Source organism: Toxorhynchites rutilus, chromosome 3 (assembly GCF_029784135.1).
Source record: "Toxorhynchites rutilus septentrionalis strain SRP chromosome 3, ASM2978413v1, whole genome shotgun sequence".
Classification (NCBI taxonomy): Eukaryota; Metazoa; Arthropoda; class Insecta; order Diptera; family Culicidae; genus Toxorhynchites; species Toxorhynchites rutilus.
This window is the reverse complement of record NC_073746.1, coordinates 309,275,355-309,288,813: the sequence shown is the minus strand read 5'-3', so window position 1 is coordinate 309,288,813 and position 13,459 is coordinate 309,275,355. Positions and strand designations below refer to the sequence as shown.

Here is a 13,459-nt window from a genome sequence, read left to right as displayed (position 1 = left end):
TTCGAAAAGATAATAGGGTTTTTATGCCTTTTTGAGAAAGAACATTGGCATTGTTCTACTCAAAGAGGCTTTTCCCTATTCATAAACACGGCTCATTGTTACTTATTGTTGCTGAGCCATTTGAAAATAAATTTAGTACAAAAAAAAACCTTCAAACATTTACGTTTCCTTACTATGAGCAAGCTCAAGGGTCCAATCGCAGAACTGTTCATTGATTGATCTTCTAATCGACCCCGTTGAATTTACCTTTTACTGTAAAATTGCTAGTATTTCTAACAAAACTCATCATTATAATATCATACACAATTCCTCGAGTTCTGCTCTTATAAACACATTCGGCGATACTTTTTATTTGAATAGTGAGCTACTGGTATTAGAGAGGGGATTGAGTGTTTAACCACCATAGAAACATGCCAAATAATTTGGTTAGTTTGCTTGATTAGTTCTTGAATTATGCAGAAATGTATGCTTCATTTGTATGACAGCACCCCCCCAATTTGGATCCATTTGCTTGATTAGATTTCGAATTATGCGAAAATTTGCCTTTCATTTGTATGGCAGCTCCCCCTTATAGAGGGGGGTTGAGTGTCTAACCACCGTAAAAACACTTATTGCACCATAAAACCTCCACATGCCAAATTTGGCTTCATTTGCTTGACTAATTCTCGAGTTATGCAGAAATTTGTGGTTCATTTTTATGGCAGCTCCACCTAAGAGAGGAGGAGGAGTATCTAATCACCATAGAATCAATTATTGCACCCTAAAACCTCCACATTTAAATTGTGGTTCCATTTACTTGATTAATTCTAGAGGAATGCAGAAATTTTAGTTTCATTTGCATGGCAGCCCCCCTTAGAAAAGGGGTGAAGATTCTCACCACCCATGAAAAATTTATTGCACCCTAAAACCTCCATATATCTAATTTGGTTTCATTTGCTTGATTAATTCTCGAATAATGCAAAAAATTGTGTTTCATTTGTATGGCAGCCACCCCCAAAGAGAGGGGGGAGGAGTATTAAACTACCATAAAAACATTTATTGCACCCTAAAACCTCCACATGTCAAATTTGGTTCCATTTGCTTGATTAATTCTCGAGTAATGCAAAAATTTGTGTTTCATTTGTATTGCAGCCCCTCCTTAGAGAGGAGGGTGGAGAGTCTAACCACCATAGAATCATTCATTGCACCCTAAAACCTCCATATGCCAAATTTCTTTTCATTTGCTTAATTAATTCCCGAGTAATGTAGAAATTTGTGTTTCGTTTGTATGGCAGCCCCCCTTAGAGAGGGGGGAGGGGTCTCAAACTATCACGAAAACCTTCCCCGGCCCCAAAAACCTCTACATACCAATTTTCATGTTGTTCGGTTCAGTAGTTTCCGAGTCCATAAGAATCAGACAGACAGACAAATCCATTTATATAGATATAGATATAAGTTTTTGGTTAGGGGATTTTCAATTCCAGCCAGTTTATAAACTCAATCTAGAGTTTATAAACTCAGATTAGAGGTTCTTCGTCCGTGTAGTTCTCTTGGTTACCTTCTCAGGTTTCCGAAACAGAACTCCCAGCCATCGTCATTAGAGTTCGATACAGAGTACGCGGGATGAATAACGAAATATATCGCCCGTCTCATTGGTTCCACAGGAATTCTCCCTGTTACCTTCTCAGGTTTCCCAAAGAGACTCTTCGTCGTCACGATTGAATTTAGATACGTACGATAAAATAACAAAATATATAGCTAATCCAATCATATTAACAGATTTTACTTTTTAGGATACCTGAAGATAATCTGTGCCGCGTGTTATGACTTATAAGATTTTCAAAATTTTATTTCGTCGAGTGGTGGATAGTTCGCCTATACATAATCACATCACTTACCTCAGTGAATCCTGATTCTAGCCTCTCCCCTCTAACAACTATTCCTCCCATAACAAACGCTAGGGACGCGACCCTTCTGGCCTTCGGGCGGCGAATATCATACTTACATTCCTTCCCTTCCCCTGGTGACTGTAAGGACGTGGCCGGCGTCGTTATCGACTATCAAAAGTACGAATCACCGAAACTTGCACAATGAGAATGACTTGCTACTCTACAGACGCGCACCTGGTATAAAGCCGCCCTTGACCAGGGAACAGACGCTCGAGAAGACTGCACCCTTCGTCGAAAGGAGAGGAAGCCCCTCCTTTCCTGTCAGCATACAACCTAGATCCCACCGGGGTTGGTTACGAAGACTTAAAACATGGTAAATTCTCAAAATAACAACTCAAAAAAGAAAAATAATACCTCTCTGATTTTCGAATATATTCTGTAAAAAACCTCAGAAAAATTAGAAAAAGTAATTTTAAAAATATAGCTCTATCTTTAACCGAGAAAACTATGAAAAACGAAAATCCAAATTTTTCGCAAAAACTAACTCATAAACTTCAATTTGATATGTCGATCAGCTGAATCGGTCCACCAGTTTAAGAGAATTTTTGTAGTGGAAAAAAGGGGGAAAATTTGTTCTTTCGAACTATCGCTTAACTTTGAAAAATTATATCTCAAATATGAAAAAAATGGCATCTCTGATATCGAGATATGATATGTAAAAAATCCTCAACTTTCAAGAAAAAAATATAAAAAATATAGCGCCCTCTAGGTCAAAGCTATCAAAACAACAAAAAAACGACTGAAATCAATAATCACGAAAATAAAACCCATTTTTGGCTAGCTCAATATTTATAAAAAACTAGCTCATTGGCTTTAATTCGATATATCGATCATCTAAATCGGGTCAGTGGTTCAAAAGTTATGAATTTTTGAAAAAAATCATTTTTGGGAAAAATTGGAAAAAATTATTTTTAGGACCACCCAAAAAAAACTATATCGGTTTGACATGGAATGTCTGGGGGAAATGGAGGTAAGACCGACATGTTAAGAAGAACTTCAATTGTATCTTTGGAAACTCATGTTTTCCAAAACTTAAAACACAGTTTCTTACAGTTCAATATACTGGTTTTCGAAATAATTGGCCAAATGTTTTATAAACATGTGTTTTGCATGTTTATTACTGAAATTAAAACAAAGTAAAACATTTTTATTTAGTGCTCCCGTGGCCGAGTGGTTAGCGTCATAACTAACATGCCGGGTGTTCGGGTTCGATTCCCGTTCTGGTCGGAGGAATTTTTCGTCAAAGAAATTGCCTCCGACTTGCACTGTGGTCACGCGTATTCTAGAGCTTGCCACTCAGAATGCATTCAAGGCGTGTTATTTGGCATAGAAATCTCAACTAAGTACTAATAAAAATGACGCAAGTAATACTACGTTGAGACGGCGAAGTTCCTCTAGGAACGTAGTGCCATTGAAGAAGAAGAAGAAAACATTTTTATCGATGCGGGTATAATGGGAATATTTACAGGTTAATAATATACGAAGCGTAGAAGTTTATCGCTCGCGAGAGGAATAATTTCGCTTTCTCTCAGTGTTTGTGTGTCCAGAAACTGAAATAGAACAAAAAGAGTAAGCAATATAAAAATGAGTTGAATATTCTTCCCTTCACTTTCTTCGGATGTGACTGTCCATTTCAACCCCTCCAGTGCAATTATTTCAATAATTTAAATTTACCACTTACGAATGAATTTACTTTTCCGTACATACCTAACATCGCTTCTCTGTCAACTCACAATCCGAAATATTACCATCAGTGAATACAATTTTGCAACCAAACCACTCAAAATGCTTAATATCGAAGCCGCAAAAATTTCATGCACATGCGGAATCAAATTTGTTTTTTGGTTTTTGTTTTCCTATTCCACTTTTGATCAGTATTCATTGTCATAGGATGTTTTAAATATTATAGAATAGCAAGTAGAAGGTATTCCCATCAACAGAAATTTGAAATTCATAATGCAACTATACAAATCAACCACCTGTCCATTATACCCCCACTGTCCGTCTTACCCGCGGTTCCCCTTATAAATAAAAATGGAATGCCAAATGTGTTGCTAAGCGGAGAGAAAAATCGGGAAAGTTTCGGAAAACTTTGAAGAAATCGGAAAATTAAATTCCCATATGTTCGAACTTATGGTACTTGGAACGGTATGGTACTTATGATGGAAACTATCTAAAACAGGGATGGCCAAACGGTAGTCCGCGGTCTACCGGTCGCCCGCCTAGGCATTCCTAGGCGCCCACCAGCTGGTCTAGAATAGTGTCACTTCCAAATGCAATGGAATAAATATTCCTCACCTTTTTGCCGTGATCATTTTTTAATGTGTTTATGCTAACCTCAATAAAACAAATTAGTTGTAAGAGTAGATATTTCTTCATTGAAGTTTCGGTTTTATATTTTATTTAAGATTGTTAGTTGTTTAATATTAACACATCCAGTTATTCATTCATTCATTTTATAATGAATTTTCGATACAGTCAATGTCGGTAGCCCGCAGCCTAACATTTGAAAAATTAGTCGCCCGTCATGCTCAAAAGTTTGGCCACTACTGATCTAAAATAACAATTTTCATTATAATATGACCAATTACGACTGATTTTTTTACAAGGCATATTCAAAATCATTGATCATTCTTGAAAAAAATGTAACTCAAAATCCAGAGGTCTGTTTGAAATATGATGTTTGATAAAGTTGTTGGAAAGATGATTGGCTATTTGGGAAAAAGAACGTTTAAAATACACTGTTAAAAAAATTTAATAAAAAAATTAATTTAATATTAAAAATTTTTATATCTTAAACACCCTTCTTTCGATTTTTAAAATATATTTTTATTAGAAAGCCCTTCTTATTGACAAAATTATATAGTGGTATAGTGGTGCCGTGTCGGACTCACCAAAATGGAGATATGAGTTTTTGAAAATTAATGAAATTCCAACACTTTGTGAAATCGTAACCAATTAAGAAAAGTAATACGAAAAACAGAATCTACATGCGATTCAACATGAAAAACTACATAATACGTTTTATCCTAGGACTAAACGTTTTCGAGATAAAGTACGGACTCGATTATATACTGTTTGAAAAATATATTTTTTTTATATTTCATATATGACTTATTTCAAGACAGAATGTAACCTTTCAACGTTAAGGTGAAATTTAGGTAGCTATTACAAGTACAGTTGGTTTAAAATTGTGATTTTGAATATTTTGCTTGAATTTTCACCAGGATATCGATATTGCAGCCAAATTAAGAAGTATAGAAGTTGGTTGTTAAAAACCAAATTGTGAAGCAGTTAGAGAGATTGAATTTAATGAATGAAACGATCAAGTTTAATATAAATTTGAAGGGAAAAATGAATAATAACACATTATAAATTATTAACTTTAAAAAGGTTCACTTCCAAAATGTTATTAAAATCCACTAATTTAGATTTTCCACTTATATATTCTGTACTAATTTTTCTCATCTTTCAAATGAAAGCAACAGAATCGTCATCCGTATCGTACTTTTTAATGTAGAGCCAGTTTGAGGCAACAGAGTCCGAGACACAAAAAAAAGTTCTGTAACTCTGTCATTGTTAAAATTCGAACACATGCGTAGAAGGATTTTTTTCATCAAATGTCAAAACCTCCTGAGAGAATCTGGATAGATTTATTTTTTTCATGTGAGAAAGGTGTTTTCTGACATTAAGGGATTGAATCATAAATCAAATTCTTCTTTTATATTCAAAAAACAAAAAATACATACATAAAAAACGAATAAAAAAAAATTTTTTTGACTCGATTACATACAGGATTCGATCATGTACAGTGAAAAGAAATCAGAGACTGTATATACTCGAGTCCGCCCTGTAAAACCAATTTCTTAAAATGAAAATAATGTTAGTAAAATGTCGTAATTTTAGTCATAGCGTGCAGCAGCAGTATGTATTTTCTGATATTTCAGAAAATTTTTGATTTGTTTTTTGGACGATTTGGCGTGGAAATGCTCTATATCTTCTATCTATATCAGTGGTGGCCAGGTAAAGACAGGGTGCGGGTCGCATTCCAATTTTCATTATAGCCGCGGGCCGAATGATTTTTTTTCACTACTTTTTATAATGAAACGTGAAATATACGTATTTAACAGGTACTTTCTTTGACTCACTTTTTATTTTAACTTAGAAAGCATTCAGTTTTATACCTGTAAAATTCGTATCTCGAGAAGAAAATGAGATAAACATCCAAAACTTTTATTGAAGGTATAAATGTATCCAGGATTAACTTTTTGGTAAAATTGTTCGAGCATCTCTTCTTCACGCAGAGTCGAAAACGCTAAGGCCAACCGTCAATCGCTGCACGCTTCTCGATAGAATTCTTCAAAGATTGGTGATTCTAATGAGAACATCCATAGGCACGCTCCTCCAATTTGGCCTAAAGTGATTAATCCGATGGATTGTCAAATGGCCAATCATTTGCGGAGATGAAGTCTGGTAGGTTTACTGCTAGTCTCGTTTTTTAACCGTTCTAGGAGTTTTTTGCATCGCTCTAAACATATCCGTTTCAATTTGGGCGTCAATAAATGACTCACACATCGATGTACGCACCAATTCATTTCGACTGATGAACACATTTGTTTTCGAAGAGAATTGCGTTGAACGCGTTCATGAACAACATAGATAATATTGTGCAGCCGTGTCGACCTCGGACGTTCCATTATAGGGTATCGCTCACATCAGCAGTTTCCTTGTACTGTTTTAGTGTACGGAACACGAATCGTTCTATGTTAGAAAACGGTTTGAGCAGTTCGTAGATCTGCTTTGCTGTTTACCCGCATTTAATTAACGTGACAGCGGCTACACGCTTCTCGTACAGACCGAACTTTATCATTGCTAGGAAACCGAACAAGTACTGATGGGACCACGAAACTTGGTAAACTTGATGAGAATGAAGGGGGACATCGAACTACACTACTGCAGTTTCACCACTTTTCTTCGCTACAAAATTTTCTGCTGAAAGCAGTCGCGATTTCACTGACAAAATTATGGCTTGATAACGTGAATATGAAACTGAATGGGGTAGAGAAAATTGGAGAATTCTATCATGTGTTTAGAAGTACCAAAATCTGCGAGGCAAATCAGCATTAATCGCCTGGAGTGCATCAACATTTTCCCTAGGCCGACACATGAGTAATTGTCAATGCCAGAAAATGGGTAAAATGAAAATTTTCCATTTGTTGTTTGAACACGGTAACTTCGAAATCCTTTTCTCATCTATCACCACTGAATAATAAAATCCATAGTCGGCAGCTCATTCTTTCAAACCTTCAAACAAACAATTTTAATTCCTAACTCAGCCAATTTTCCAGCACAGGATGCAAAATACTTGACTATTATTGACGCATGTTTCATATTTGCGTATCAGATTCATTACAAATAAATAAATCATTTTATGATTATTGCATGTAAAAAAGTATAAAGGGTGTGTCACATCAAATTGCATCACGGAAAAAACACTGTAGAAATTTAATTTTTAGGAATTATATCTACAGCTTTCGCTTTAAAATCAGATAAGAGTGTATAGATCACGTTGGCCATGCTTCACTTTCAATTTTTCGTAAATTTGGAAAAATGTCGTCGAACGAAAAAGAACGTTAATCCTGTGCACTCATTTCGAGAATCTGGAGTTGTCACATCGGGACATCGGTAAGATGCTGGGAATCGTCCAATCCACGGTCAGCAGAGTACTAAAACAATACTTCGAGAACCTAACCATCGACCGGAAGGTGAAGAACGGCAAAAATGGATGCTCCGTCAGTGAAAAAGATCACAAGCGCGTAGTTAAGCAGTTTAGACGTGATCCGAGAAGTTCGGTCCGGGATGTCGCCAATAAGCTGAATTTGTCAAGTTCATTCGTCCAGCGGACCAAGCAGCGGGAGGGCCTGCGTACATACAAGGTTCAGAAGGCTCCTAACCGCGACGAAAGGCAAAACATGGTGGGGAAGACGCGAGCCCGGAAGCTGTACACCGAAATGCTGACGAAGCCGCATTGCCTGGTAATGGACGACGAAACCTACGTCAAAGCGGACTTTCGTCAGCTGCCGGGCCTGTTGTTCTTCTCCGCAGAGGACAAATTCAGCGTTCCGGAGGAGATTCGCAAGCAGAAACTATCCAAGTTTGCCAAAAAGTACATGGTGTGGCAAGCGATCTGCTCTTGCGGAAAGCGGAGCGCCCCCTTCGTGATGACCGGCACGGTAAACGGGCAGGTTTACCTTAAGGAGTGCCTACAGAAGCGCTTACTACCACTATTGAAGCAGCACGAGGGCCCGACCATCTTCTGGCCGGATCTCGCTTCGTGCCACTATTCGAAGGACGTGTTGGAGTGGTACGAAGCCAACGGGGTCACCTTCGTGCCAAAGGAAATGAACCCGCCCAACGCGCCGGAGTTTCGCCCAATAGAGAAATATTGGGCGATTATGAAGCAGGCCCTCCGGAAGAACCCAAAAGTTGTCAAATCGGAGGCGGACTTCAAGAGAAAATGGATTTCTGTTAAAAAAAAAACTACAACCTGACGTTGTACAGAACCTTATGGACGGGATAAAGAGGAAGGTGCGAGCATACGGGCTTGGGCTCGAAGTATGAATAAAAAGAAAATGCCAAAAGTTGTTTAATAGTTTTTATTTGACTGTCTAAAATTTTCAAAAGGATCGGTCTACTGGGCGAATTTCTACAACGTTTTTTCCGTGGTGCAATTTGATGTGACACACCCTTTATTTCAGACAATTTTCCCTGGAATACCCGACTTTCGTCAGCCAATTCTCTTTTTTTACTGGTGCAGGCTTCCATTTAGTTTAAAATAACACAACACACGCCACAGCGATAAAAAAGTGATTGAAATGGTGAATGAACTCGACTGCTCTTTAATTGCAAGAGCACGGCAAGATCGAATAAATTTCCTCCCAAACTTTCTCTGTCTCTCTCTCTCTCTCTTTCTCTCTCTCTCTCTCTCTCTCTCTCTCTCTCTCTCTCTCTTAAGACTCTTGAAAAAGTTTCCAGTTTCCAGGCCAGGCTCATACGTTGTCAGTTACTCGGTTGCGAGTAAACGCCAAACGATCCGAAGAATTACGAATGTACTTATACTATGAAATTTGACATTTGATTTGCAATTCAAAGTTTTTTGGCCACTCGCCCGTTCAGCCCATACATACAAATCACATGTCAAATTCCATGGAATGGGTACGTTCGTAATTTTTCGGATCGTTTGACGTTTACTCGCAACCGAGTAACTGAAAACGTATAAACCCGGTTTCACTATCGTTACTTGCACGAATTTATGCGACTGTGTGCAAAACAGAACCAAAAATGTGAAAAAATCCCTTGAGTACTAACGAGAACAATTGTCAGAAGGTTAAATTACGGAAAAGAAAACAGAAAATGATCAGCTTGGATACACACAATTAACAATTGGATGCTTCAATTGCCAAATCGATTAACTCCATGGAACAAAAAGTTGAGAAAAATTATAAAATATTAAATGTTGTTTCATTAAAATTCTTTTCAAATCACAAATTCAAAAATACGATGTAGAATGTATTATTGCAAACGCATATTTGATCTGTCGACATATAAAAAGTATAAGATGGAGTATATTTGGAGTGATTGTTATTATTACTACATTTTTTCGTGTTTAGGGGAGTTGATCGATTTGGCAAGTGAAAGGTAATTATTAATTCGAATTCAGTCTTTGAATTATTCTGTTATTACGGAAAAAAATCATTATATAAAAAATGTTTTGTTAAAGAGCTTAACAAAATTGAATAATAACTAATCTGTCACTCTTACATAATATTACGAGCATTATTACTTTGTTTAATTTGAGTTGTTATCAAATTATGTAATTTTCGTTAGCTTTATTTGGGTTCCCATCCTGTCGATTTGTCCATAAAATTTGATAACACTCGTGTTGAATAAGTGATTTTCATTCACATAAAGTATTCATCTGATTTGGGAAAAATAATTTTCATTCATAATTTTTATTTTAAAAGTGTGTTCATTCCTTCAGCAAACCCATGTTGTCATGCTTTGCAAGAAAAAAGAAAACTAAATTCTCTTTTACACTTTTTGTAACGGAAATGGTTTAGTTTGAAAACATGTTTTAAAAACATTATTTTTATCAACTTTGATACCATGTTCTGCCATGTCGCTGATAGAATAAGCTTGTAGGAATATCATTCTAGTACTTGACTATTTAACCCCGTATGGTTTGAAAATTAATAATTTGGGGGCTTGGAAACACAATTCCTAGCACTTGGATTATACAGTAGCTAATGTGCAGAACGATTTAACAGCAGACAACTTAACTACGTGCATTTTTGTCTCCATCAATTCGAAGAGCACATTCGAGATATATCCATTAAATCTTAGGAGAGTTGCATACTCTACACTTCTCCTATAATAACAACAGAGCGATCGAAGCAGCACACAAAAGCCCGCTTCTGCTTTGAAATCTAATCGCTGTGTATGTGCTATTGTTCCGAGTGAAATAAACCAAGCGATGCTGTGTGAGTAAGAAGTTGACAATATCACTTGTCTGTTTAAGTATTGCGCTTACTTGGGATGCTCAAAATTCGTTTCGGTGCGATAATTTCAATTTAAATTCAAATTTCTGCCTTCATGGAATTTAAAAATAAAATACTGTTATAGAATATATATGATTCTATAATGTATTAAGTTTTTGTGTGACTGATGGTGTAAAATATTTCCATTAAAAAATCAGGAATCTAGTGGCTAAGTTTATTTTTATGACTATTAATATTTCAGTCAGTCATCTAAATGATCGCGGTAGATATATGAATACATGCGTTGGTAGGTTTAGTGAGAATTATCCACCGAAGGCAATAATCAGGTAGCTAATGTGACAAAAATAGTCGCAGCCTTCATATCCCTTAACGGGTATTTTTTTTTATCCGAATTTTCTTTCTATAAAAAGTGCAGAGCTTGTCGATATAGTCAGTGTGTTTCTAAACAACAAACAATCAGCGTTTACAACCGATACTGCGTACCGAAAGTACCATCTCATACAACCAGAATGCACAACCAGCATAGGTTTTCCATAGAGCTGATCAGCGACGACTTGATCATGGAAAGCTTGACAATAGCAGATGATAGCAGATTCCTTTCGCCTCATCTTACTGACCGAATTGAAACTCTGCCACGTAGTCTCCGTAAGCTAGTGGCAGATAGACAACGGGACGATGTTACACCACTCTTCATCGCCTGTCACCAAGCGAATCTCCGAATCATCAAATATTTGCTAACGGTGTGCAATGCCACTAACGATCTGACGATTTACATCCGGAACCCGCACAGACGGATGAACCATATCACTCCGTTGGGAAATGCTTGTGCGCGCGGACATCTTTCGGTCGTGAAATGTCTCATAGAACTGGGTTGCGATGTGGATGGTCCCTTTGACGATGGAGTGACACCGCTACAAATGGCGTGCCTCATGGAGGAACTGACAGTGGTTCAGTTTTTGATTGAGAATGGAGCGGACATACGGAAGTCTAGCTACGATGGTACTACCTGTCTGATGAAGGCGGCCACATCGGTGCCCATAATGAGTTATCTGCTCGAAAAAGGAGCTGATGCACTTGCCTGTGATCTGTACAACAAAACCGCTTTGCACTATAGCATTGAGCAACGTAATTTTGAAGCGACTTGTCTGCTGTTGCGCCACGGAGCCGATCCGTTCCTTCAAAACAGAAATGGGGATGATGCTTTACAAACAGCATGCATCCATTGTGCAGATGAAATTGTCGATCATCTTGTGAAACAGTATCAATATTCGACCGCAAGATTAGCTGATGCTTACGAACTCATCGGATCATCGTACATCGATGTAAATTTCAACAGGGATAAGGCGTCGGAATATTGGTTGAAATCCCATCTTATTCGGAGTGGTGGGGATGGCTATATTCAGAAGAAACCACAGACTCCACCCCGATTCGCATTCGGAGACGCAATCGAATTTACTACAAGCGAAGAACTGGAAGATATTGCAGCGGATGAAGTGGCTCTAGATATGCAAAGTTTGCTGATTTGTGATAGAGTTTTAGGCATTGACCACGAGGAAACCTTGCGGCGGTTGCTGAGACGGGGTTTTGAGTACGACTACTCCTTACACTTCGAGAAGTGTATTGATCTGTGGATATTGGCGCTAAAAACTCAAATCGATAAGTATTCCATTTTACACACCGCAACCAACGAAACGGCACAAGCCATCGTGAGACTGATGATGGAAATATTGGATAGACCGGATAATTATGTAACTGTTGACGATTTGACATTATTCGAAGGTGCGATAACTGTATTCAAAATGTTGGCATCAAAGCTCGTCGAAACGCGCCATCTGTTGGAAGTTCAACCGGTCCATTTGAAGCAGCAGGAAAACTATGATCGGACCATTCATTGTATAACGCATCTTATGCGTGTTCTACTCTGCACATCCTTATGCGAAGATGACGATGAATTGATTGAGGACGAGGTTCGGAAGTTGATTGAGCAGGACATAAGAAGTTCGATAAACAACGATACGTTGCTACATCTAGCCGTCAGAAGCTCGAATGTGTTAACGAAAGGATATATGAGGGAACGTTGCCCCACGTATTCAGTGTTCCCTAATTTGGAAGTGATGGAGATGTTGATAGAATGTGGAGCGGACGTCAACGCGTACAATGATCGAAAATGTACGCCCCTTCGCGTCGCTTCACAGGAGTCCGATTATGACGGTGAGGTCGTTGAAGCTCTGGTCGACCACGGTGCTCATATGGACCTCACGAACGTGGAGGGCGACCGTTCGATCAAGTATATGATATCTGTTTGTCTATAAGTTTTAATTAGGTGGATAGTGATAGTGCTAAGAACAATACTTTGTGACCCATAACAGAAATACAGTAGTTGTTAATCCCAACCTCGCATTTTTATTGTATTGTGGTAATCCGAATAACAATTATTCTAAGGATAAATTGTTTTCATGATAACTGGCTTTATTATTTTGCTCTGAGGGCTTATTACAGTTAGCTTTACAAAAATTGAAACAAATGGTAGTCAGGTGCAATGTCCGGGCTATATGGTGGATGCATAAAAAAATTCCAATTAAACTCCCTCCACCTTTGGCGCGTCATCAAAGATTAATTCTGTGCAACTTTATTCGTATTTTACTGTACAGGGTCTTTCAAATTAAACGCTCACGCAAAAAAAATCGAATAGCTGCTTATATTTGTTTTTCGCTTCGTCGATGGTAACACTGCATTCCACACTTCGGGACCATAATATTCGGCTACTCGTACAGTCCGATCGGAAGTTTTTAGTGTCAAGATGTACAATTTATAAGAACGTGTATTTTTAGTTGTATTACTCGTGCAACCGAAGCCCTAATGAAACTTTGTCCTCTTACGGTAAGAATTTCAACATTTTTCGTCGTCGATTACTTCCTCGGGGGGTACGTGAAGGACTGTTGCCTCAAAATTTGGAGGAACTAAAAGAAGAAA

At 37.8% G+C, this 13,459-nt stretch overlaps 2 protein-coding genes across 2 annotated transcripts in view; one reads left to right on the top strand and one right to left on the bottom strand.

Annotated features, from left to right (window-relative positions):
- The window catches only part of LOC129778502 (inositol-trisphosphate 3-kinase A), a 511,575-nt gene that overhangs the window by 101,852 nt on the left and 396,264 nt on the right, over positions 1-13,459 (bottom strand). The window lies entirely within an intron of this gene.
- Positions 10,774-12,863, top strand: LOC129778505 (protein fem-1 homolog C-like). The gene is made up of 2 exons (XM_055785434.1): positions 10,774-10,812; positions 10,897-12,863. Exon 2 carries the CDS (start codon positions 10,996-10,998, stop codon positions 12,796-12,798), a length of 1,803 nt encoding a protein of 600 aa, XP_055641409.1. The 5' UTR covers positions 10,774-10,812; positions 10,897-10,995; the 3' UTR covers positions 12,799-12,863.